Source organism: Haemorhous mexicanus, chromosome 4 (assembly GCF_027477595.1).
Source record: "Haemorhous mexicanus isolate bHaeMex1 chromosome 4, bHaeMex1.pri, whole genome shotgun sequence".
Taxonomy (NCBI): Eukaryota; Metazoa; Chordata; class Aves; order Passeriformes; family Fringillidae; genus Haemorhous; species Haemorhous mexicanus.
In genome coordinates this window covers 29,708,126-29,734,535 of record NC_082344.1, presented here as the reverse complement: position 1 = coordinate 29,734,535, position 26,410 = coordinate 29,708,126, and the positions used below count along the sequence as shown (strand labels likewise).

The 26,410-nt window shown below is 39.6% G+C and overlaps 2 protein-coding genes across 4 annotated transcripts in view; both read right to left on the bottom strand.

Annotated features, from left to right (window-relative positions):
* Positions 1-20: 20 nt before the first annotated feature.
* On the bottom strand, positions 21-14,317 carry LOC132326280 (cytochrome P450 2U1). The gene is made up of 5 exons (XM_059844236.1): positions 13,797-14,317; positions 7,879-8,511; positions 4,497-4,658; positions 3,370-3,537; positions 21-2,955 (listed from the first exon to the last, which is right to left on the bottom strand). Exons 1-5 carry the CDS (start codon positions 14,233-14,235, stop codon positions 2,777-2,779), a joined length of 1,581 nt encoding a protein of 526 aa, XP_059700219.1. The 5' UTR covers positions 14,236-14,317; the 3' UTR covers positions 21-2,776.
* Positions 14,318-15,216: 899 nt separating this feature from the next.
* SGMS2 (sphingomyelin synthase 2) overlaps positions 15,217-26,410 on the bottom strand; it is a 44,718-nt gene continuing 33,524 nt past the window's right edge. For all 3 annotated transcript variants that reach the window (XM_059844234.1, XM_059844235.1, XM_059844232.1), the window contains exon 6: positions 15,217-26,099. In XM_059844234.1, the coding sequence (XP_059700217.1) occupies positions 25,896-26,099 (204 nt within the window). In that variant the 3' untranslated portion in view covers positions 15,217-25,895. The remainder of the gene's footprint in view (positions 26,100-26,410) is intronic.

Here is a 26,410-nt window from a genome sequence, read left to right as displayed (position 1 = left end):
TATGCAAAGCTGTGAAATGCTTACTTGGGAATTACTTTATTTAAAATAAAAACACATTGAGGCAAAGTAATTCTAGAAATAAAGATATTTGCAGCATTCAGAAACAGTCACCCACTTATCTGAGCATACATTTTTCAACAAGGCATTTGAGATGCTTCCTCTGCTAAAAAAAGGAGAGGGGGAGGATACATTTACAAAAACAAACCAACTTTGCTACCACTCTTTACAGTTTGCCAAAGATGGCAATACACTTTGAAAACCACAGATTTTTATGCTTTTATGCTATTGTTCGGCTACTTTTATGGTGTCCTGTGAAAATTTCAATGCACCTGAAAGGTATGAAAGGCAGGTCTTTATTGTCTTTATTTATTCCAACAGCATCCTGTATTCTAGCACACCTGACATGGCTGGAACTTAGAGTCAGTAGTTTTAGCCTGTACACATTGCAGCATTTGATTACAGGTATCACCAAAAACCACATTCTCAAAGTAGTATTTGTAGAAAGCTAATTTTCAAAGGCGACATTTTAAACTAAACTCAGCAGGCAAAACAAGCACAAATATGTACAGTTTCACATACCAGGGGATTATGTGAATTGCATCTTCTTTGGAATCCGTAAAAAAATACTAAAGTGCTTTTCAAACGTGTCCTCAATGATTAAAAGGACAGGTATTTTATAAAAGTGATCAGTTGCACACCAACATCATTATGTTGTTTAAAGAGGCATTTCAACAGAAAGATAAATATTATCAGCACTTAATTTTAGCTTCTCAATTAAGCATAATTTATGATTTCCAGACAAAAATCCCAACTCTACAGAAACTATTTATTCATTGGAAAATAAAAAATTAAATTAAATAAAGTGCTTAATTCTCCAGTACTGTCTGGTTTTAGAGCAAGTTCACTGGCATTGGTACCAAAATCAACTTTTTATTGTACTAAGTTTTCAAAAACTTCATACCAAAAAAACAAACCCACAAGCCTATATAGTCCAGAGTTAACCTAGTTAAATTGAAAAGAATTGAAAGTTTTCACACAAACAGTGGGATACCTGACCAACCAAATACATAATTCAAAAATTAAGGCACTCTGTTATTCAAAACAGGTAACAGAAAACCTTAATTTAAACGCAAAATTACTATCTTACAGTCTTTGTTAGGCACTACCTGGCTTTTAAAACTTCAAGGTTAAAAGTGACAAAACCAGACATTAATTTAAAGCTGAAAAGTTGTGTCTTCTTTCACAATTTAAGTTTTGTTTCTGCTTTGGAATACCCAATTCTAAATCACATTCAAACTCACATTCCAGTCTTGTAAACTTGACATTAGGAGGGCTCTGGGTATTCTCTACGTCTTCAGTGAGGGAAAAAAAAAATCTTTAGAAGAGTACATAACAACTTAATTAATGTGATATGAAATTCTGATAGATCAAAAGGACTGTAAAAGAGATTAAAGAATGATTAAAAATAACTATTTAAAGGTTAGTTGTTATATAGTCCCCCAAAAGATCATTTTCCATGTTTGAAATACAAGGCAAGACTGAGTGCCCTGTTCTGAAACAATTAACATGAGGTTTCCTTGGCAGCTGGTTTGACAGTGGTTAAGAGCACTAAGATTCTGCATGTGAAAAAAGTACTGACACACTCATGCTGCATGAACTACAGATATTTTTACTCTCTATGGAAAATAATAAAGAGAGAGCCATTATATTCAAATCTCAAGTTTGTTAGCTTCTTCCTGTTCCCTGGTAAATGTATAAACAGTACCTGTACTGATATAGTGATGCCATATTTGAAGACTCCAGTTCCCAAAGGCAGAGGTTGTGGCAGTACCGTCCACACTGCCTGTGGATGAAAAACCTGAGCACCAGCCTCGACTTCAGGATTACACACTGTAGACTGTAGTGTTTTCCCCAGTGAGCAGCTGCTGGTCCCGTCCAGCCTGCAGCCACTGCTGCCATGAGGTAAACAATGAATGCCAAGAGGCAGCACAGATGTCTTGAATATGTTTGGCACCAGAGAGAACAGAGTTCTGCTGTTTCTTGTTAGAGAATTCCACTCTCGTTTGTATTCTGAGATAAAACATCTGCATCCCAACGCTGCACACTCATTTCATGTTGAGAATATGGCATATTCAAGGATTCATTTGGCCTCAAATCCTGGCCTTTCCAACTTGGTACCTGCTTTTTTATAGTGTGCCCTGAATCTCAAGGATATTTGGATCCAATCTACTACATCTATAAGTTAGTTGCAAAAAAGAATCCTCCAAGGTTAAAAGTAATGTCACCTGGTAATTTCCAAAAAGTGTAAGTAATTATTTAAGCTCAGTTATAATCTTTCATTTCACAGAAAATGCTAACAACTCATTGATACTTTTAATATTACATGATGTGCTTCACTCCTTTGGTAAATGAAATATTTATGTGCAGCTTTCACAATTTTTTACAATTACTATTTGCCAGAACAGTAATAAATGTTTTGGACCATTCCCCCATAATCAACATTTGACAAACTGACCATAACAGACAGATGTTAAGCCCACCAAGTTTTAATATCAAATTAAAAACTATGCTGTCAGTTCATTTGTGGAATGCAACAGCTGACAAAAAAAATCTTTCCAGAAGGCTAAATGGATCATTCTTACTGACTAGGAAAGCCTGTGAAGTTGGGGTTATTTTCTGGAAAGAAAGTAATAAAATAAGCTGGAAATAATAATAATAAAAAAAGCTGTATTTTAAAAGTGCAGTACTTCTTTGCTTAATCTTTTTTGACACTGTATCATTTCTTCAAAGCTATTATGTTGAATGGACATGGAGCTAAAGTTAGACCAAACCTTCCCTCCATAGATGGTTTTGCAGCATTTTCAGGGTACATAAAGGTAAAACTTTGCATAAGACTTGAAAAAATCAAGAACAGCTCCATTTTTGCCAACTGCTCTCCCATGCACACACGTTTACCTAAAGAACAGTTAGAAGAGAGGTATTACTGGCTTTATACAGTTGACCGATTTGTTAAAACACATATAGTTCCTGGGCTACCATAGTCCAAAGAAGGCTCAAACTACTATTAAGCTATGAACTCTGAAGCTCTGGCCTCCTGTATTTGAGTCTAAGGCTTGCTCAGCTGTACTAGTTCATATTAACAACATTTACACCCACAGTAAAAGTAGTATCAAAGGACAATTCATTATTTCTGTCTGGTGACTGGCTATTTAGGAACCCAAACCATTTTGCAGGCCACCAACTGTGATAATAAATCTACTCCTATAATTGGTCCTATGTGCAACCTTTATATCTCTCACCCCCAAGGCCCTACACTTGAAACACCACCATCCACCCACCCAGCTAATGACTCCATGTGGATTATCTTACCCATTCCAAAAGGAATGAACGACTCTTTCTTTATTAGCTGGCCATTTTCATCCAGAAATCTTGATGGTTGAAATTCATCTGGCTTCTCCCAAATGTTAGGATCCCTGTGTACTGACCACAGGTTGGGCACAATCACACTACCCTTAGGAATAGTATATCCCTGGAGCACTTTAAACAAAAGCAGAGACAGAGATGTGACAAGTTGCTAGAAGGAAACATGGGAATAATAGCAGTAAAAATGCAACAAGAGGATATCACAAAAAATTATATTGATCCCTAGCTGTGGGCTGCAAATGTAGCAAAAGCTGAAGGCAAAGGTGATCTCTGCTACCCTGCTTGAGTCAGAATCACTCAAGCCTGAGCAGTTGGAAAGACACCTAGTTACACCAACAGCTTCTGCAGAGAGAAGGTAGCAGCAGTAGTCAGAAATGCACTCTGCAGTACCCCAACACTGTGACCCATTTTCCTCCTGCTCCTGTGCTGTCACAGAGCCCCATCACAGTCAAAGGATGGACTTTGAACTGTTGCGACACAAGGGTTTTGAAATGACTAGTCTCATTTCAGCTTGCAGCACCTCACTCCCCTGCAAATCAAAACATTTAGAAAAGCAGATCAGTAATAGGTCTAAAAGCTGAGTATTGCTCTCTCACACCGACTCTGGCCAGTGCTCAGTGTTCCTATGTTTAGGAAAACACATAGATGAGTTGAGAGATGATATTTCTTAATGTTTTCTGTACATGTGGAGATCAGTGGTATAAGCCTTTAGCAAACCAATTACTCTAAACTGATTTTTTCAGACCTCTGTGTCAGAATGCCAAGAGCAGCTCTCCTGTTTCAGGTACAAAGCTGCAGTCCCAGCTTCCAGCCATGACTTAGCACATTAGTCAATACAAGCCAACCCCCAGAAGAAGAGATCACTCGAGAGTAGAAAAACTGCTGGCTGTCAGGTCAGACATGCTGCTTACATAGAGAACTATGTCAAGGCCTCTGGCTTGTAAAGGACATTTACATATTTGTTTTACAGGTCTAATACGTAAATGAGGTCTTTGCAAATTATCACTAGATATCCCATCAGATCTTCAGCCCCAGAGGAAACACTGCAGTAACAAGTCTCTAGAAATGCTTACCAGCAGTTTCTGAGGCCATTCGAGGAATAGAAAGGGGAACAACTGCAGTCATCCTCTGAACTTCCATAATGGTTGCCTCTGTGAAGGGCATTTGAGCCTTGTGAGCAAGAGAGGGAACTTTGTCACATCCTAGAACTGCTTCGATTTCTGCGTGAACTTTCTCTATTCAAAGGGAGCAAGAAAAATAAAGAAATCAGAAGACATAATATGTGAGAAGACATAATCTCAATTTCATCTGACTGTGCTTGCTTCACTGTTTACATAGATTTCTCAAAAATTACTTTAGGATGTGATTCCTAGCTGAAACAGCTATGCCAACATTAGCCTTAGGAACAGACTCAGCTATGAAGAAAACGACCAAGCACAATCTTGACAACAGTCAAGAGTAAACACTGAGCTGACAGACCTTGCTAGCACTGCAGTATTGGAAAAGTACAGGAAAGTCCTGTTGCTACTCCAAACGTATTCATAATCTTACTTTAGGAGTTTAATTATACAGTAATTTGAATTCTGGGAACATTAAGCTTCTGCTCTGCAATTATAAACTTGAACAGTAAGATAACTGTGTGCAGTGTGTGCCTGAGCTGAGGAGATGGGAGAGTTTTTCATGCAGTTCTTTAGATACTTTATTCTGGAGCAGGAATTCTGGTGCTGTTACTGCAAGCATTGAAGCCATTTAACTCATTCTTGCCATTTCCTACTTTGTATTCACAGAACCTAAACTCAGCTATTTCCCATTTCCCCCAAAGGCAGCAGCAGATGCTCCTTTCCCTTTGCAGCCCTTCTGCAAAGTCAAAAAAAATCATGAGCTTATCAGCTTTCTCATTCATGGGGAGCAAAGTAGATCAAATTATTTGCTTGCCCCTTTCATTTCCTTATATCCTGAAGGCACAGCATACAAATAATTCTTTTCATAGAAGTTTCCAAGACTCAGGATTTGCTTCACCTACATACATATAGGATGATGTGCCTTTTCTTGCAGGTAACTTGCAATCTGGCTACACCACAAAAGACAATCTTGGAAAAGGAGACCTCAAAACTAAACCTTTATTCAATAATAATAAAAGTCAGTTTTTATTTTTACCCTTTCTATCCGGCATACTTTATGGTTGTTCCACTTGACTTTTCCAACCAGGCTGCTGATACTCTGAGTTTTTGCTCTTTTCTCTCCTTAGCAGTGATACAAGATTAAATAAAAGCTCAATGTGAAAAAACTGTCCCCGTTGCCCGAGCAGCATCCCCACGGGCTGCCTGAACTGTGTTGAGGAGCCGCTGCTGCCACCTACTGGGTTTGCCCCAGAAGAAAAGCTCATGCATGAGGAACATTAAAAACCACAAAAAATACAACAAGAGATGGGCTGACAGTCTGACTCTCCAGTACTTTCTTTGTGGAGAAGAAAGTTCTTTCTTTCCCTTTTATTAGGGACATATCATAGCCCTATATTCAGGCATGTATGTTCACAGTAATCTAAACAAATAAAGTTTTCAATATAAAAAAAGAACAACTAGACTGTCTCATACCAAATGACACACCAGTGCTTTATCCTGAACGATTCATTTGTTCAGCATTCCTAAAAATGTGAGGAACTAAACAGACAGCAGCCAAACTGCTGCTCACATTACCAGCTGCAAAATGTAAACTCCAGCAGCCTCTGCAACAGTATATTATTTGAACTGCTCCACAACTTTTCAAATATTTAAAAATCTCAATGATCTTCAGAAGCCAAGGACCAAAACAAAGTCAGGGAACAGTACAAACCAAATACTCCCCATGGCTTCACCATATTGTCCATCCACGTCATTCTTTATTTCCATGTAAAAAGCAAAACCTTTTTCCACAGAGAAAAATACTTTTTTTCCCTCTGATAGCCCTTAGTTTCCTTCCCATGACTGCAAGTAACTTCTGGTACTTCTAAAGGATACACAATTCAGGTATTTTCTCTAGAGAGGAAATACATTTAAGAGAAATGTATTACCAGGAGTAAAAAAAAGGGGCCTGTACACAGTTCCGAGGCAACCAGGACATAAGGAATAGGATATTAAAAGTGATACAGTCTGGAATTCTGAGCATACTTAGACTACTTGACAAGAGCCACAGCAAAAGGGGAAGTCAGACAGAGGTAATAAAACTGTTAGAGATCAGTAGAAAAGTGAAAATTGACTAGCACATATGTATACAGTACCAGGCAGAAGGAAAAAAGTTTAAAAAAACAAACACAAAACTCTTCTGGATTCCATTTGTGTAATTTAGAATACGTCTAATCCATGTAACTGCACATCAAGTCAAGCAGTGATAACACACAGCATTAAAACAGAAGAATAAGCCCATGCAATAAAAGTTTATGTACATTTGTCCCCAGTGAACTCTCTCCTATGTACTGAACTGGTGCCCTGTTTTACAGTTTGTTTGACTTTGTGCAATAAACTATGACCTATTTGAAGAGATTTTTCCAAACAGATCCAACTCAGGGCAGATGAGACTACTACCGGTCATGACCACATAGTTTTGAAAAATTCCAAAACCAGAGATTCTGTTAACTCTCAGGGCAATCTTTGTCACTCCTTTGCCATGTTGTCAGGGCAATTTCTTTTCCTGGTATCTGATCAGAATTTTCTTGTTGTAGGTTGTTTCCACTGCTTCCCTTCCCTTCCCTCCACTGCACACCTCAGGGGAGACTACCTCCATCTTCTTAGCATCTTTTGATCAGACAGTTGTAGATAGCATAAGGTTTCCCCTCAGTCACTCTTCCCTAAAACTGAACAAGACCAATTTGTTCTGCCTCTGTTTGTGTCCCCCCATCCCTCATCCTCAGCCACCCACCCCACTGCCCTGAGCACTCAAGACTGACGGGGAGAAGCCCTCTAACAACACTGGCAGCTGGGGCTGTGCATTTGCGCAAGTCCAGTTTGCTTAAGCTGTCTCTGATTTGATCCTCCCCTACAGCAGGTGGTGTTTTACTTCCCCAGACTCTGCTGCCAGGTTCAAACACCTCCCTGCTCAGGAAGTCATAAAAGCAGACCTTAGCACTATGGTCTTCACACATCTTCTATCACTACTACATGCCTGGAATGTAACAACTGCCAAAGTTTTTCAAACATGCTAAAGTTCCCTGGAATTTCTTGGAAAAGATGAAATTTTCCCAAACCAGAAGAAATTCACAGATTAAAGGGCCATTTAGCACTTAATATATAGCATTAACCCATCATAGAACAGCAGGATAAAAGATGCCTGATTACAAACCAGCCTTTCAAATCACACATACAACACGAACCGCTGGCTCTCCAAATGATTCCTTCACTGTTGGTGCTTGCTTCTGTTTCTGAGCATCCATCTGGAGCTTTATAGCCTTGAATAAATCACCTAGAATAAAAGTAATCTTACCTTGTACTTCAGGGTAAAGAGACATGTAGAGCAGGCACCACAGCAATGTGTTGGAAGTAGTATCAGTGCCGGCGATGAAGAGATCACCGATGATAAAAAACAGGTAGTCGTCATTAAAACTGCTCTCCTTGTTGTTCTTCTCTTCCTCTGCGTGGATGAAGTACATATCAATGAAGTCCCTGGGATTTGCTGCATCCAGTGTATCCCTGTGCTGGGCAATTATTCTCTTCAGAAAAGCAGTAATGTCCAACTCGGTTTGCCGAAGCTCACGGAAAGGCCCAAAGGGAAGGTAGTAGAGCCACGGGCAGATGTTGACCAGGATCATGTAGCTGTTCACGCTCAGCTCCAGGGCACGGGCCATGTTCTTCAGCATCGTCTTGAACTCATCATCTTCGTAGTTAAAGCGCTTGCCAAAGGCCATGGAACAGATAATATTGGACACTGCATTGCGAATGATTGGGAAGGGATTAAATGAATCCTTTCCGTGCTTCAGCATTTCCTCCTTTACAAAGTTCAGCTCCTCGATGATTTTAGGCTCTAAGCTGTGTCTCCCTACTCCAAAATGACGCAGTGTTGACAGAGAGAATTTCCTCTGTTGCTTCCAGACAGGGCCATAAGGTGCAAAAATAACACCTGAAAGAAAAAGGGAGAGACTGAAACCAAAATGCCCAACTTTCAATTAGAAAATAGTTAGCCATGCCTGCAACTCAAGAGGGAGAAAAGAAGGAAATGATACACAGCAAATCTCTCCCAAGCACCTGTCTAGGAGCTAAAGGAAAAACACAAGGTTCTTCACTATAGCTTTTTTTTGTGTGTGTAAAAAGGGGGAATAAAGCAAACTCTCTGGTTTTCCTGTCCCTCCTTTTCCTTATCACTGAAACAAATATCCAAGTTACATCACCAGTTTCGTTAGACTTTGCAAGACACAAATAGATGGAGAAGAGGGAACAGTTAGTCTGGGATATATGTTAGACACAGCCTTTTCTTCCCAATGTCCTAGACATGAACTTCTTCAGCACAGCATAACAGAAGACATTAAAACATAAACTGATTTGCATTTTTCCTCCTTCGTGTTATACAAACTTCTCAATACTTTTTGCAAGTGTGTCTATTACAAGCAAGCTTTAAGTTATAATAAAAATATAGGATACTCACACTGCAAGAAAACTGGGAAGATGAAAACAGGTTCAGAGACATTGGGCAAATTCCTGTTTGATATGCATCTCAACAGTTTTGATGCCTGTAGGCACTTGTTCTGCATGATTGTGTCATTATGAAACACCATTTAAATTAAATCCCAATTACTCACTTTGAAACAGAAACATCTCTTATGTTGAATTAAAAGACCACACCAAAGACACCACAGGGTAACAAATACACAATCTGCAATTTCTAATGTACTCCATGGTTAACCTGAGAAAGTTTAGCCATCAAACATGATCTAGTTCTGGATTTGTTCTTCTAGTAAAATGACACCACTTTTTTTTTTTCTTTTTTTCTGGAAACAAAAAGTTACCTTGTAAAACCAACATCAGTTCTTCTGTCAACTGCAAACTTTAACACTGAATTTGAAAGGAGAAATGGCCATAAGAAAATAGAAAAAGTACATAAGTACTAGAAGATGCATCATGTTTCAATACTTAACACCACTTACATTTCCATTACAAGTTAATGTTCCAAGTTCTTAATGCTCAAAGACTACAAACACATGACCTAGCTTCAAACGTCCTAAACAAGAACATTAGGAAGAGTTAGGACACGCTCAGAATCAGCTGAATTTCATCTTCTCTGCATGAAGACATTCCTCAGGCAATCTATTCAAATGCCCACTTCCTGGCCCTTCAAAAAACAGAACCAAAATCTTTCCAGATTTCCTCTCTCAACTGTTTCCTGTTAGCACTGGTGTCCTCAAGTAGGTTAAGTGAAAAAACAGGAGTATTTGGGGCTGAATTTGGCCAAGAACCAACCTGGGTTGAATTTGGCCAAGAACCAAGAACCGTGGGTCTCCAGGGTTTGTGGCTGGGCTGCGAAAGAAACATGGATTTCTTGGAACAAAACAAAGTTATCACTGTTTCTATCCCACAACAAATATCTCCAAAATAGGCTATTCATCCACAGTCTCTTCCTTTTTTTTTTTTTTTTTTTAAGTTAAATTAGTTTTAGGATCCAAATACTTTCATAAAACAAAACAGACCTATTGTCTTCAATGCAAAAGAGACTTGCCTAGGCTCACAGAAAAGCTAACACCAAAAAGAAACGTCCCCACATGCAGTGAGCCCCTCCAGCGGTCCTGCAGAGAGCATCGGTGTTTTCTGATGTCCCCAAACCCCAAACTACTGCAGAATACTAACAACTGATTTGTAAATTGGGAAAGAATTACACAGAAGATAGATTAAGGAAGAAGAAGAGCATAAAGACAGAACAAAAGAGAAAAGAGAAGAAAGCAAACTCTCAACTGCATCCCTAGCAAGCTACAAAAATGGAATAGTCCTTTGCTGATTTCAAAGAAAATCTGCCTGCCCTAAAAAGCCCTTACTCAGCACAGACATCTCTACTCTTAAAAAAACCCCCAACAACAAAAACAACTCCTCCTGTAAAGAAATTAAAGCAAAACAAAACAAAACAAAAAAAAACCAACAAAAAACCCTGAAGGCCATACAGCAATAAATTCTGAAGCAACAATAACTGGGACTTCATGCTCCCTACAGAGGCCTAATTCTATGACCTGATAATGAAACCTTTTCAATACAACTAACAAACTCAGAAAACCGGAGAGTTCATTTTATTCCCCCTTTTTATACAAAAAAATTTCAAATCCTCACAAGAAGCAAAAACTTACTCACTCTCCTCCATCCCCCACATTTTTTACTGCTAGCTCTAGTGCTTGCTGCTACAATCCTGGGAACATTGACAAACACAGCACTCATGACACTTAATAACGTTCAACTTCTGTGTTGCCACATGTCCACATGTGGGTATGCACAGGGCAGGGCTATAAAGGCAGACAACCACTCTGACTCCATGTACTCTGCAGATTCAGTCTTTGCTACCTCTCGTAGCTATAGAATACAAAAAACTAAAATTCTAAAATTAGACCACAGAAATGTCTTGTTTCTCTCCCCAGTCTACTACTTCTCTTTCTGCAGACATATGTGATGATGAATTAAGAATTGACTACTACCTTCTCCCTTAAGTTCTTATGGCATTTTCTATCCAGCCAAGAAGGCCTCCCTCACTTGCTAATCAACTTGCTGAAATGTAATATTTGCCATTTCTGATACTTCTACCTGCTCTCCCCCAGAAAAAATTATTTTCTTTCCACCTTACATGCAATAGAACCACTCAGCTGACATAAGCCCCTCTGGCTGGCAGGACAGCTTAAGGTAAAGACAAAACTATACCAGCAAATGGAGCTTACAAGAAAATATCTCTGTATGTTCATACCAGAATAGCTCACTGACAGAATGAAGGAACCCAAAGAACCCAAGGACATGCAGGAGCCCAAAATGGACACTAAACCTCCCAGAGCTGAAGTACCCAAACTATGAGTGGTAGAGCTGAAGTAACCCATCATCCTGCCCTTACTGTTACCTTTCCTAGTACATACTAACACAACTGCTGCTGTCCTGACCTGCAGAAACATTTCACCCACAAATTCCTGAAATGATCACCCAAACCAATCTTAAGAGGCCTCCAGTTTGAGTGCAGTAATCCATCTGCCTCCCCCATGAACCACAGACGGAAAAAGCAATGCTTGTTAGCACGAACGCAGCACTGCAGAGGCTCAGTCATCTCCTCATGCCACCATCAAACCCAAGGCAGCACAGGGACAGCACCTGCAGCTTCCACTGGCATTTAGAGAACCAGCTTGTGGGGGGCAGTGGCCCCACTGCCCACATTCACCCTTTGTGCACTCAGAACACACCAGCCCTGTGGTTCACTCTACAATACTCCTCCATCTGGGGCAATCCAGCCTGCTGCTAACACGAGCACTATGGAACAGCGGGGGATGCTTTATGGACCCCTGGGCAGCCCTGATGCTGCAGTCCTCATGCCTGTGGTGACCTTACAGATAAAACCAAACCCAGAGCAACACAATGTCCCTGCCACAGTGCAACACAGACAGGCACCGTCCCTGGGCTTGCTTGCAGCATGCTCTGGCTATGGACAACAGGTTCCTGGAACGTCCAGCTCTCCTGGAGCACCCACTGGTGGAAGCTGCCAGCTGCCCTAGCTACCCTTCACCATATTCAAAAAACTCTGATAAAGAACAAGATACACATGAAATTCACAGCATTCAAGGAAAAAGAAATCTACCATGAGCCTGAACATGAGGTTTTACAGCACTGCTAAAATTATCTAACTCCTCTTCCCCTTTCCTCCTCCAGTTCTTGCTGAAGTACTGTACCTAAAAATACTCATGCATGATAACAACGTGCCAGTAAGATCTGTCTTGGAACAATATCATTAAACCAACACAATTCATCTTTTTTTTTTTTTATTCTTTAAACTGATTTCAGCAATGGTAGCTGATAGCATTTTAATAAACATTATCTAGCTCCCTCACTTTCTTTTCTCTTTACTATGGCAATTCTAGTAAAGGGGGAAAAAAATATTCATGCATATGTAAAAAACACATTTCCCTAGCCTTGGAAAAAATAATTAAAGGTAGGTTTCACAATAAGCTAGCACACTAACAAGCCTTCATGGATCCACCTCCTAAACTGAAAAAGGGTAAGTTTATTTCCATATACTTATACTTTCCATATACTTCCAAACAAAGAGATCAGTAATGACCTAAAAACTAAACATGAAGAAATTCTACCTGCAGTATCATCAAGCATGTGTTTAAACCCTTCAAGCATTTTTCCTGCAAAAGATAATAACTCTCCTTTGGACTCTTAAAAAAAAAAAAAAAAGACAACCAAACCCAAACATGCTCAGTAAGTTTTGACAAGCAAAATAACGCATTTGCCAATATCTCAGCAACAGTAGCTTGTACACAGGCAGCAGAGTGCACAGCCATGGGACTCTGCAAAAGCCTGAGCTCTGCCACCACTACCCTGGTAAGAACTGCGGGACAGCTCAGTTTCATACCACTGCCCAAGTACTTGAAATTTCTTCCCCTCACACAGCCAAAATCAGAAAGCCCCCAGGTGACAGACCAACTTAAACCCCTGCACAAATGGCAGCCACAGAAACAATAAGGTTAAAAAAGACCTCGGAGATTGATTCTAACCCATGACCAAACACTGCCTTGTCAACGGGACCCTGGCACTGAGTGCCACATCCAGCCTTTCCATAAACACCTCCAGGGACGGTGATTCCACCATCCCCCTGTGCAGTCCATTCCACTATCAAACCACCCTTTCTGTGAAGAAGTTCCTCCTAATGCCCAACTTAAACTTCCCCTGGTGCAACTTGAGGCCGTTTCCTCTTGTCCTATCCCTTACTACCCAGGAGACCAACTCCGCCCTGGCAACAAGGCCTTTTCAGGCAGTTGGAGAAAGAGAGATAAGGCCTCCCCTTGAGCCTCCCCTTCTCCAGTCTAAAGCAGCCCAGCTACCTCAGCAGCTCCTCAGTCCCTTTCCTGTGCACAGAACTAAAGGCACCGGGCACTTCAGTCACCCAGAGATGCTCCGTGGTGCACGGCACCGCACTGCCAACTTCGCGGGGATGCTGCACCTCACGGCAGGGCGAGTTTCTCTCTGTCAGCAGCAGGGCGAGGGATACACGCGAGGAGCAAAAAGCAAGTAAACAGTTCAGTCCACAATTCGTGGGAATTAGTTACAAATTTCGGCAATGCAGCCCCGGTCCCGAGCAGCCCCCGCTCCGCATCGCTCCTAAGCATCACTCCGACCACCTCCCGGCGTGCGGCAGCCGCCCGGGCGGGTCTCGGGCTGCCCCCGGGCACTTACCCTTGTGGTGGGTGATCATGAGGACGATGGGCACGGAGGGCCGGTCGCTGAACACCTCCGCCTTCTGCACCAGCGCCTCCCGCACCGCCCCGAAAGTGTTGAGGATGATGAATGGGCGGCTGCCCACGAAGAGCCGGAAGATGCTGCCGTACATCTTGGTGAGGCCGGTGAGGAAGACGTGGGGCGAGAAGGCGGGGGAGAGCCGGTCGCCCTTCACATCCACCGCCCACCTGCGCAGCAGCGGAGGCGGCAGAAGGGCGAAGGCGAAGTTGCCCACGAGCGGCCAGGGCGCGGGGCCCGGCGGCAGCCCCGACAGCGCCCGCGGCCGCCGCCGCAGCAGCCAGTAGCAGCCGAGCCAGCACAGGGCCACCAGCAGCAGCTCGGTGGCCGTGGGCGGCCGCAGCAGCCACGTCCGAGCTTCCGTGCTCGTCTCCGCCATCTCCCCGGGCAGCGGGACCGCCGGCCTCGGCCCGCCGCCGGCGCGTAGCGGTTTAAGATGGCGGGGGCGGGCGGGAGGCGAGGCCGGCGGCGGCCTGACCCCGGCCCGCCGGGCCTGTGGGCGGGGAGCGGGCCCGGCCCCGACACCGCCCCCGCGCCCGGCAAGACGTGAGAGCCCGAGTTTATAAAGGATTAAACATAAACCCACTGTCCTGCTCCTGGGAAAAAACCAACAGTCACAGCAAAAGTGAGCGCTTCTCCCCACCCCCTCGCAGGACTTGCTTTCAAATGCTCCTTACGCAAATACCTATTTTTTTAGCGGTTTAGAAGGGAAGGAAATGCAGATGGATCATTTTCCCCGTTCCCAAACACAAAAACCCGGCAGTTCCAGGGAATACACCAAAACTTTTTGTTTCCAGAGCCAAGGACGAACCTAGAACCATATCCAGCTTTAGGTCCCCTGCTTAGCAAATGCAAAACAGTACAGAGAGGCTTCGAAGAGGGGCACTTCAGTTTTAGAGGAAAAAGACATGTAGCTCTCCTCCTTTCCCTCAAGTAAAATAATAATAAAAACCCCAAACACAGACACAAACCCCCCAAACACACCCGAACACCCCAAACCCACCAAGAAGTGGTGTTGAGGGTAACTTCCCCCTCCCTCTAGAAAACACCTCAGTGCACTTTTCTCAGCTGATCAGCAATATAAAATTTAACCCCTAGAGAGGTAATTAAACGTCAAAAAAAAATCCCACTGTCTGGTCCTCACAATAATTTGCTGCAGCATCAGTGGGTGTAGTAAGTGCTCTTGATACACAATCACTAACAGAGAAAAGTATTTGTTTGGCCCACAGTGCTCCTTCTATAAAGTGATCCCCAAAATACAAAACAATGGACAGAATAAAGGGAGCTTTCCCATTAAAAAGGGTTTTGCTAAACAAACAGTTGAACATTCAGTAAAGATAGTGACAAGTTGCTCATAAAATAGTGGCTGAACTGTATTAAAAAGGTTTTATTGCAATTATACAGAAGTTACAGCAATTTCAGAAATACATAAAGCTTTAAATGGTCAAGGTCAGTTTTCCTCTGAGCAATTAAGGCAACTGTCTCTGTAATCTAAACAGCAAGTGGACATTTTACCAGCCATGGACTGAACCAAACAGAAAAACTAAAAACAGATTTTGACTGGCAGAAGAGAACGCAGCTTTTATTTTGTCCATATTTGGCAGAAATTCAGTGGCTAATTACAATGTATACAAATAAAATGCATCTATTAGAAAAAATATATAAAAACAGATGAAAATTTAGCTGAACTAAGGATATTTTAAATCTGACTCTCCAGAAAAGTTTAAGTTCTGTAGTATGAAAATAAGAAGCTAAGGTATTCAGCACAGCTGAAACACATTACTGTTTTTGTCTGTTTTCTTTGTACAAGAGTAATCTAGCCCCACTTCCTTCTCAGTCTAGTCAGGAAGCTGAACTAGATTTAAAAAATGCCTTACTTCCCTATGTATGCAGCTGAAAGTGTGGTTTCAGTGGCATATAGCTAATTCTAGGATGTCCAGAGATTTAATTGCACATTAATTTTGATAGAAAATGTGAATAACTTCAAAATGTTAAGTGATAAAATATAGCTTTTCCTCTAACATACCAGTAGATAAGTGGATATTTCAAGTTAAAATAATAGCTGTTGCAACATTAAAATCAGTTTCTCCAATTTAAGTTAGAACCAAATAGCCTCTTTTTAAAGCATGAAATTATAGCAAGACATATCCAAGTACTTTACTAATATTCTGCATACTCCTAATAACTACATATACAAGCTTCAGCACTACAGTACTATCCATGGAAATCCTTCCTGTTCAGTCCTAGCATCAGTGTAATAAAAAACACACCCCTTTAATTCTGCACTTAAGGAAACACCATTTGTCAAAATCTTTTACCCCTAACTCAGTAATCAAAGCATTTGGTGACTCTACTTTTAACAGGTCAAAAATAGCTCCACATAACAAGCAAACAAACATCCCCACCAGAGTAAAGGCTATCATGAAAAAAGTATTAAAAATAGAATAGTTCAAAGGAACTAATTTTTCCTTGAAGATAACCAAGTTACAGAGTTAAGGCCTAAGCAGAAGCATTGGAAGTTTAATTAACACAGTAAACTCTCAAAAGCAACATAATATTCTTTGCTCAAACTTAATCTTTGAATCCTATCAACGCTTAGGACTGTTGACCAGCTGTTCTATGCAGCTGCTGACTTAGCACCCATTCTCTTCAAGTGTGGGCTGTGGTTTTATATGCTTTATTTGAGCTTGCATGCAACTTTTGGATTTTTACTTCCACAGGCACTTTATTCATAAAAAGCACTCTCCTTGTCAAAAGCACATTGAAAGGATTTGAAAGTTCTGAGTTACAGAAATATGTTTCAGTGCACTAGTGTAACACAGCAGCTAAAGTTAAAAAAACCCACTTTTGGTCAAGTGCATGTCACACACTCAAAGGTTTTGTTTTTGCAGGGCATTGAAACATGCAGCCATTTGCCTCTTAGTATTTCTGTAAGTATTGCACTTTTTTTGTAAATTAAAAAAATACAATTCATTTTCTCTGAAGCATCTAGTAATTAAGACAGGAAAATTATATTTCAATGTGGCTTAGGACTATTATGGGTGACTTAGTTCAATCTTTGGCTTTTCCAAGGGTCCTACTATAAAAGCAGGCACAGAGACAAGTAGGAAGACAATCCAGACTATTGTTACCAGACTACCCACCTTCACACAACAAAAACCCCACCCAGCCCTGGTTCTATCCTAGATAGTAGGCTTGTTTCTGCTTTAAATTAAGTTACTCTAAACATGGAATATTCGTTGCACTGATATAGAAGTTCCATCAAATAGATCTTGGAGAAGCCCTCTTACTTCTGGAAGTACTAAGTGGAAGTGATAAAAGAGAATTTATTCTAGTACATGAAGCATAGCAACCTGGGGTACAACCATTTCAGAGCAGAAGGGTGTGCTGCAGTGCCACCAGTGCACCTGGGCATGGCACCAGCTCTGCACGCTCACATGTCCAGATGAATTAAGGGCATCATGCTCATCTAAGAGCTGACTCCAGCAGGAACCACCACATGTCACAGGCAGATACTTCACAACTGTAAGCTCACAAGTAAGGGCCTTTAACAAGAACAAAAGGCTTTGTATTCTCTGTGGATAGAAAGTGTGGGTACTGCTGCCCAAAAACACCTCTTGGAAAGATCTGGATGTGCGCTGTCCATTATTTACAATAAAATCACAACCAAAGGTGGGAGGAAGGCAACAATAACTTCTGCAACAGAAGGCACAAGATGAAAAACTATTTTAAGAAAAAGTTGCTTGTGAAGCTTTCAAACAAAGCTAGAAAATTACTTTGTTGTTTCACAATCTAAACAATCTAGTTTAAGGTTTTTTCACAAGTTTTTATAATGTCCTACTGTGAAGTGCCTTGACGATTATGTTGTTTCACTTCTGTTCTTTAGACAGCTACATGGTCATATCCATCACAAGTTGTTCGGGGTTTTTTTAAAGTTTCAGTAAAATATACATCTACACTATATAATCAGTGACCTCCTAATACAGCTTTGCCCATTTCACATCCTCTCTCTCTGTCCCCAAGGCTTCAACAGTCATGACAAAGCCAGAAAATTATTTTATTTAAACTACCAGCCTGTCCCTTAATCCTACCTAGTGAAATTCTTATATTTTAGACAGTTTCAGAAGATGAGCTATCCTAAATGTATGAAAATTTAGAACTGGACATGTAATTTAGAACAGTACACACTCCTAATGTTTTCCTGCATTAAAATACTATTTTTTGCCATTTTAATATGAAATAGAAAAGTGTTGTTTTATATAAAAAGCATTTGGAACAGGCTTAAAATGTAGAGAAATTTTATTTTATTGAAAGGTGTCACAACAGCTTTCCTTAGAGTTCACGTGTAATAAGAGAATACTAGCTCTTTATAATATTTGAGATTATTAGCACCATAAATAGATGTAAGATTTTTGATTTTTAAAGATGTGGGTGGTTGTGTAAATAGTGCACCTGTATTCATTAGCACACAGGCTGACAAAAAATTTCAACCTGTGTGTGCCAAGTAAACAAGTAAACCACATAGGACAATTTCTTCAAGATGTTTTACCAAATTCACAGTTGACAGTGAAGTGACCATGACAGCACCTCTGGAGGGAAAAGCTACAAGATGCTCCCATTATTGCTCCTTTTTTTTAAGTACAGCTAGTGCAATAGTTGGTTTTGGTTTGGGTTTTTTTAACACAGGGAACAGATTGCAGCACAAATCACAACTCTAGCTCTAGTACCTCTTGCACGTATGCAGCAAACCATAACACTCAGTTACCTGACAAAATATCCGTTATAAAGTGTCATCCTAAAAGTTTTACAACATAAAAGCCAACTCTTGCTACTTGTGAAGAATTTTTATGAAAACGAAACCCAATTTGCAAAGATCAGTAGAAACTACAGCGCCAAAGGTTTCTCAGTGTGTTATTGTAGTAGTCTGCTCCATGGTGTTTACAGAACTGGACCCTGAAGCTACAAACAACACCATCTTATCAGCTTCTTACCATGCACACATTACAGCATTCTCATATTACCTTGGAGGGCTCCTCAGCAGCCAATGTCTTTTCTTGCCTAGCTTTTCCAAGGTAGGATATACAGCTCCAATTGACAAAGAGCTGTGGATACCTAGGATCCAACCCAACCTAGGAGAAGTCCTGCAAAAAAAGCTGTCAGCTGACAAGGATGAAACCATGCTGCAGCCAAAGTGAGGTCCTGTGCTGTTTTTAGGGAAGTCTTGAGAGTTTTCAAAGTCACATGGAAAGCATGAGAACCACAGCCATCAAATCATTATTTCTGCTTTTACTTTCAGGTTCCTTGGTATAACCCTGACCTCAAAAGCTAGCAGAACCTTTTTCACATCTCACATATACTCTCCTGAATCATGAAAATGAACACAAACAAATGTGCTAAACATTTAAGAAGCAAGAATTGATTCCTGAGGGAAAAGAAGTATGTCCTAGCATGTTAGGTTTCAAAACTTGAAAATATTTTCAAGTACAAATTGTGCAAAGATGTGTCTGACAAGAATGCCTTTGGCTTTAGCGTTAATTATGAAGCCTTCTCAAATGTAAATTCTACTCTTCTGTATTGAGACATTTAGAAAATACAATTAGTAGAAGCAGATGTAGATAGACAGGAGTCTAAAGCAGCACAGGCTTCAGCATAAGCATCATTTTGAGTTGCAACAAACTGAAACAAGTGAAATGCAAACCCAGTTTTTACAGAAGTAACAAACCACTGCTAAGTTACTCAAAATGTAATGAGGGGTTGGAGTTAAGTAATATTGTTAAAGGTTCATACACAAACACTTCAATGGCAGAGGTAAAAGTAAGCAGGGAGATAAACTTTCTTTTGGTATTCTCAGCACACCTGCCACCTTTAATAAAAAAACCCCAAAAAATGTCGAAAGCAAACAGTCCCACTCATCTTAAATGCAACTTGCACATCTCAAGTAACCAATTGTATGCACCCAATTGTATGCTCCACTGAATTGGAATGCAGCTCTCTGATGAGTGGTTTTACAGAGATCTGCCTTTTCAGCCCCACTTATAGTTTTGATTTGTAAGTGACCTTCACTTTTTAACTATTGCCACCTGTAGTACTGCACTATCAGCCCAAAAGAAGCTCAAAAGGACAGGTAGGGATGGCTCACAGCCATCTGTGCCGTACAAGTACAACCTGGTTTGCCTTCCTAGGGAAGCCGCTGTGCACTGAATCCAATATTGCTTATGCCAGAGAAACCCTTTCCACACCCATGTGCCTGCACGGTGCCTGACCGCAACTGCTGGAGATGCTTTTATTTCAGACTCATTTCTGACCATTTTTTCTCTTAATTAAAAAAAAAACAAAACAAAACCCAAAAGTCATCTTCAAGCATAGTTCAAAGATACTTTGTGAAAATTGAACTCATTTGGCACAACAGAGATTCTTCTCTAGTAATTCTTTGCAGTGCCACAAATGCTAACCTCCTAAAGACCATATTAGCCTGAGAGAAAATGCAAGAGCTAACATTATTATTTTTTAGGCACAGCTTGAAAGAAGAATATTTCTCCCAGAAGAAACCCATGCACAGACACCTTAAAACACCTTAGGTACTGTATCCAAGGGATCTGCAATTTTTTTCATTGACATTTACCAGAACTAAAACCAGTTATATTTCACCATGCAGACAGCAAGGAAAAGACAAAAACACTCACTCCTCATCCAGCAAAGGACTGGGTCAGCCACTGCAGAATCATTTTTAAAAGTGCAAACACTAAATATAGTACTACAATACAACATCTTTTTTCAACTGTAGTACAGATAAGACTGCATGTAACATGCAGCCAATGTAATTTTATTTCAAAAAGTCACACACTGCTCCTCCCAGTAAGAAGTGGTCTTGCCCTCTCCTCCCACCTAGTTTGCATCTTAAAGGTTAGTACACAGCCAAGAGCCACAGAAAACAAACAGCTAGCTATTTGCTCAACTCGAAGTTCTTTCCAATTAAAAAATTTTCACTGAAAACAAACCTTTGTGGGTTTTTAATCACTGACTTGCAATAGAAAGAAGGAATCCTCAACACCAGTATTTCATATACTCATTAGAGACTGCACAGTATTGTTATTCCGTCTTTAAAAATCATTCAGGCATTGAGTGTTTAATTCGAAAAGATGAGTTCAAAACTGTAAAGTTTCCTTGAAATACATGAGCTACCTGTATCCAGCCTGACATCCTTATGTGCGGCTTTCTAGGTTAGTGAGATTTAATCATATGGTTAAATGCACGGAAACTGAAGCCAACTAGAAAAAAGTGTGTTTTAAGCATTGCAGCACTTTGTTCTTGTTTTAGAAACTATTAGTGACAGCTTGTAGGAACAACTTATAAAAGACTGATAATATATAAGTACTTCAATCTCCAAGCATTTCTCACTGAGTTGTGTTTTGTTTTTGTATTTTAACTTATGGATGAGAGCCAGCACAGATACACACCTGTACCACAGAATGATATGCTTAATACTGCTGCTTCCTTATAGGTTTTTTTCTCAGAACTATTACACATTTTAAATCTACACTTCTTACAAGTTAGGTGTAGTTCTAGCTCAATTTCATGCAAAAAGCAATACATGATCACCATCTACTTCTGTGTTTTAATCTTCTTTTCTTTTCCTTATAAATACTACAACAAATGCCTTTGTCTGTATTCTCTGTTTCACAGCACTTCTCTCTGGATTCTAAGAAGCATCATAGACTGGCACATGAAGGCTTATCTGTAAGCAAAGTTACTTGAATGGCATGCTAGGATATTTTTCTCATGTGTGCTTAAGCAGCAATACTCATTTGAATGATGTCTAATAGGAGTATTTACTTTTAAGATCCCTATTCTCAGTAACTGAATTTAAGACATTGATTTTACAATGCCTGGAATAGAACACTTCAATACAGAAGTGTTCAATCTCATAGCATCACTCTAATTTTGTGTGACCATGTAAGAGTTCTAGGTTAGTCCAAAACATGTATATTGTGAAAATATCAAGATGACAATGGAGTTTTACAACTATTACATCTGCCAGTAAGGCAAAATGGTTCTAGTCCATCTGGCAGCTTGGACCCACTTCCAAAATAAGCCCATGAATCTTTAAGATTCAAGGTTTATGCATTAAAAACAAAAACAAAACAACAAACCAACAAAACCAAAACCACAAAAAACCAAAACTCCTTTTACAAAAAAAAAAAAAAAAAAAAAATCCTGCAAGCAAACATCAAACATAAAAACCAACATAGAGCCACGGGAAAGTTAATTTAGAGTTCATGGAAAGACTTCACCTTGCACTGAAGCTAATAGATCTGTCTCAAGAACAGTAAATACCATCTAATGAAATGAAAAAAAGAATTTGGGTTAGTACCAAACAACTTAGGATAAACTGCCTAGCCAGATACTATTGATAAGAGAAAGCCAGAGATTGAACAGATTCTGATTTAAGACCCTAGAAAGCGGATTCGCAATAATCCAATTAAGAGAATGGTCTCTCATCTCTTTTAAGACTTCCTAGTTCAGTCTCTGTTGCTGAGCTTTATTTCTCCACTACATGAAGGTAGTGTATTTTAACATAATCTTTTTTAGTTTCCTTCTCTTCCAATCAGTTTTTTTTAAGGAGGGCAGCAAATCCCATACTAGGGTTCATAGCAATGTTTACCACAGCTATTTTTGTTGCTGCGCCACCTGTGGCGATCTTTCCAAGAAAGCAGCAGTGGATGACTAACAGTTAGTACCATTTATGTCCACACGGGAGTGCTAAGCACGTACCGAAATAGGCGTCCATTTACAGCGCTTTCAAGTAGATGCTAATTTCTGGCCTTAGGAGTAAGCATCTGTAGCATGACCACTTAGCAGCACATTTCTTTAAATGCCCAAGTTATCATTTAAAATGCAGATTTAAATTGGTGTTACGCATTTTAAGAAAGCCCATCAGCATTTAAGTCACACTGATAGGTAGGTGCACAAATGTAGCGGGTTTTTTTAATTAAGTGTCTGTAAAGTTCAACATATAAATGCTCTTCAGTCAAGAGGAGCATGTTATAGTCACAGGAAAGGGGCAGCTCGTGTGACATCTGAGAAATATTACTGTAACTAGGAAAAAAATTAGTGAAACACTGCAAAGTATTGGGCATATACAGACCAAATAATACAACAACCACTTAATGGTAGGCCTAAGCGGAGTCCAAGTTTCTCCCTTTTACCTACTGCAATCTCTTGCTTCTTATGATGAAACTATATTTTAAGCTTCACAGTATTTGTATACAATGATCACCAAGATGTTACAATTAGTCATTTTTTACACAGCAGTTGTGGTTTATATTGGATAAATGACTACAACAGTAAGAACTAGAATACATCATTACTTACCCCATTTTATCACCTTACATATAGGTCTAAAGAGTCATCAAATACAGCTACACCATCCAAGCTGGTAAAGCACTTAAAAGCTATTAAGAGGATAGAAAATTGGGGCTTTCTGCTAATTAAACAGGCACATATCCCTTTGAGAGCTTTCATACAATGGATAAATATTAAGTACTTAAGGGAGGACTGAGCCAGAACAGGAATCAAGCATTTTGAGCTAGAGCTGCTACTTAAACTTTCCTGTTGTATTACAATAGAAGTCTCTATCAAATTCAGCAGTAGAATGAAAGCTCACACAGCCCAACAAAAGCAGAGTCTGTACTTAGTTCTATTTCATCACTTTCACATTTTTTTCCTTCAGAAACAGGAATAAGTGTAAAACATCCCGAACACCTCATCCTGCAGGAAGAAAACCTGCTTTGCAGATCTATTACACAAATCCTACTGTCAAAGTGTTTATTTTACAGCCACCAGATGAAAACCACTGCTTAAGCTTCTTAGGTAATGCTTTTCATCATGCTATTTTCAAGGCACAGTGACTACTAATGAAACCCATTCATAACTCGAAAAAGATATTATTACTACAAGTGGATTAACATGACCATATTTAAGGTATCACAAAGCTTAGATTTTAGCTTTAAAAATTATGATTTGTGAAGTAGTACTGTTATAACAAGTATCTCAGGAGATCTACTGATTGGTGTTGAACAGATTCATTTATATGATAGGGAAAAAGGATTTTCAAAAGTTTTTTGATACTGGCTTTGTAGCTGTTCAAGGTCTGCTAGAAGCAAGCAAATGAAAGCACATATATGCCCATATACACACAACTTCAGGGGCCATTATCAGTCTACTAAAGTAATTTTAAAAAACAAAACCAAACCGCAGCAGAATTTCTTTCTTAACTAAGTTTTTCCAAAAATGTATTGAAAGGAACACTTTTTATTGTATTATTTTGATAATGCACAAAAATCCTTGAAATGCACAAAAATATTCTCATGTACAACTCAGAGAAATGATCCCCTTAACTGAAAATGATTCTATTTAAATACTCTGTATTTCATTTTATAACTAACCCTGGACTTTTTAAAAACAAGTTATTATTTAAATTGTGTTCACACTTGTCACTCAGTTCAAGACATTCTTAAAATATGCAGCATTTTGTTTATATTAGTATCACCTCAATACAATGCAGTTTTATCTTTTCATTAGGTTTTAGTGAATATCTGAAAATAGAGTTAACTGCAGAAATTATTACAGAATATAAATGGCTAAACATGGTGTGCTAATTTTCTACTTTGCTTTCACGACAATACAAAACAACATAAACCAACAAGAAACAGGTAGCTGTTAATCTGTGGTTTTGTTACATGTTCACCCCATGGTAGTTTTCCCCATTCTCAGCCAACTTGTTTAGACAGCCATTTCAACTGGACTGCAACCCTGGGAAAAAAAGGTAATCTGTTCTTGAGGTCTACCACAGTGTCATTTAAGATTAAATTATTTTACGTTGTAATTGAAGAAATGCTGCTGTTGTAGGTATTTCATCTTAGCACTTTTTTGTTTGGTTGTTTTTTTAAAGCAAGTCACAGAAATGTGTGTCAAGAGGTAAAAGACAAAAAAAGAAATTCAATGGAGAACTATGGCTCCCAAGCAAACCTGCTACATAGCTTCAGCAAGAGATTGCTACTAAAATTAAAATGTTTATTTTAAATGTAGCCCCATTTTGGACCTGGCCTTACATTCCTCAAGCAGGTGAGAGCTGTACCACTTCTGCCTGCATCAAGAACTTCAGGATTACTCTTCCCAGTAAATAATTTTGTTTAAGGTATGTGCTTTTGTGTATATCTGCATCTATATACACTGACAGGCACTGTAGAGCTATATACACAAGGCCAGCTGTAATTCAAGATTCAGATGTTGAAACTGCGTCTCTTACTAAAAATAAAATTTTAGGCTCCTTGAGCTCTGATGCTAGCAGCTGTTTCTAATTTGCAAATTCATCAGGTAACAACTATTTAAATATAAAATTACTAATAAAAATGTAAAAACTGGTTTATAGTAGAATACATCGAGTTAATGGTGCTAAGTAATATTTTAGGGTCCTAAGATATTCATACCCACAGTGTGTAAAAAAGTCAGACTTGCGTCCAGCTGTACCAGACACACAAAGGCCTTACCTTCATTAGCAAGAATAATGCAACAAACCACTTCCCACAACTGTGTTATTTTTTTATACCCCTCAATACGCCAATATCGTGCCTTTACATGTTAGCATGTTTTTGCCCTTAAACACTCCAGAGCTCTGAAGAGGAGAATTTTGGGTGCTTCTGCAGATGAGTGATAGTAATGCAAGTGTTACTGTGGTCTTTGGCACCTCTATCTCATTAATAAAGCACAATCCTGCTCCATTTTTTTCTTTAATAAAAAAATTCCATCAGTGGTGCATTTCATTAGCACTGAAGAGTAGAATAGGTCTGTACAGCTGGATGAGAGGAAAACATCTGAAATGCAATATATGTGTCTATAATTGTCTTTCCATCAATTGCACAGAAGCTTGGTCCACTTCTTCAGTTACAGTCTTTTAAAGAACTTTGGTTACAGCATTAATGTTTTGGTAAAAAAAATCAAAAATGAAAAAAACCAGAGCAGATGCTTTCCTTCTTTTCTTCAGGTAGATTTTTCATTGTCCTCTCCTGTCTTCTGAACCCGTGAATACTTTTTGCATGAAGATTTGAAGCAGCTGGGAGGCCAAGATATTGGCCAGGAAAAACTGCAAGGAACAGAGCCTTGCACATTCTTCTCAAAGAAATAAAATATTGGATACCACCATGCTCGAGAGAGAAAATTCGTCTGCGAAGACACCTTTAAAGTCTGTATTGGTACAAGCATGTAAAGAGGAAAAGACAACTGTCAGTTTACAGGCTTATCATCAATTACACAGAGTCAAGACAACAGCAAAAATGCAATGTGTGTGCATGCATTTCTGCAAAGACTGAGTATTTAGCCTAAAAACACAGAATTGAGACAGACATTAGAGTCCAAATACATACTACAAACTGAGCATCTTTACCACAAAGGGATGCTTTGCTGCTGTGCAAAATTTGGGGCAACAAAGTGCTCAAGACTTTTCAATATGAGTGCTTTCAGGCATGTCATGTTTCCACTGATGAGTAACAGTTGAG

Coding starts and splice junctions, on each gene's coding strand:
- LOC132326280 (XM_059844236.1), bottom strand. CDS start 14,235: ATGGCGGAGACGAGCACGGAAGCTCGGACGTGGCTGCTGCGGCCGCCC. Junction 4,659..7,878: donor TCTTTACCCTGAAGTACAAG/GTAAGATTACTT, acceptor CCCTTTGAATAG/AGAAAGTTCACGCAGAAATC. Junction 3,538..4,496: donor AATGGCCTCAGAAACTGCTG/GTAAGCATTTCT, acceptor TTTTGTTTAAAG/TGCTCCAGGGATATACTATT.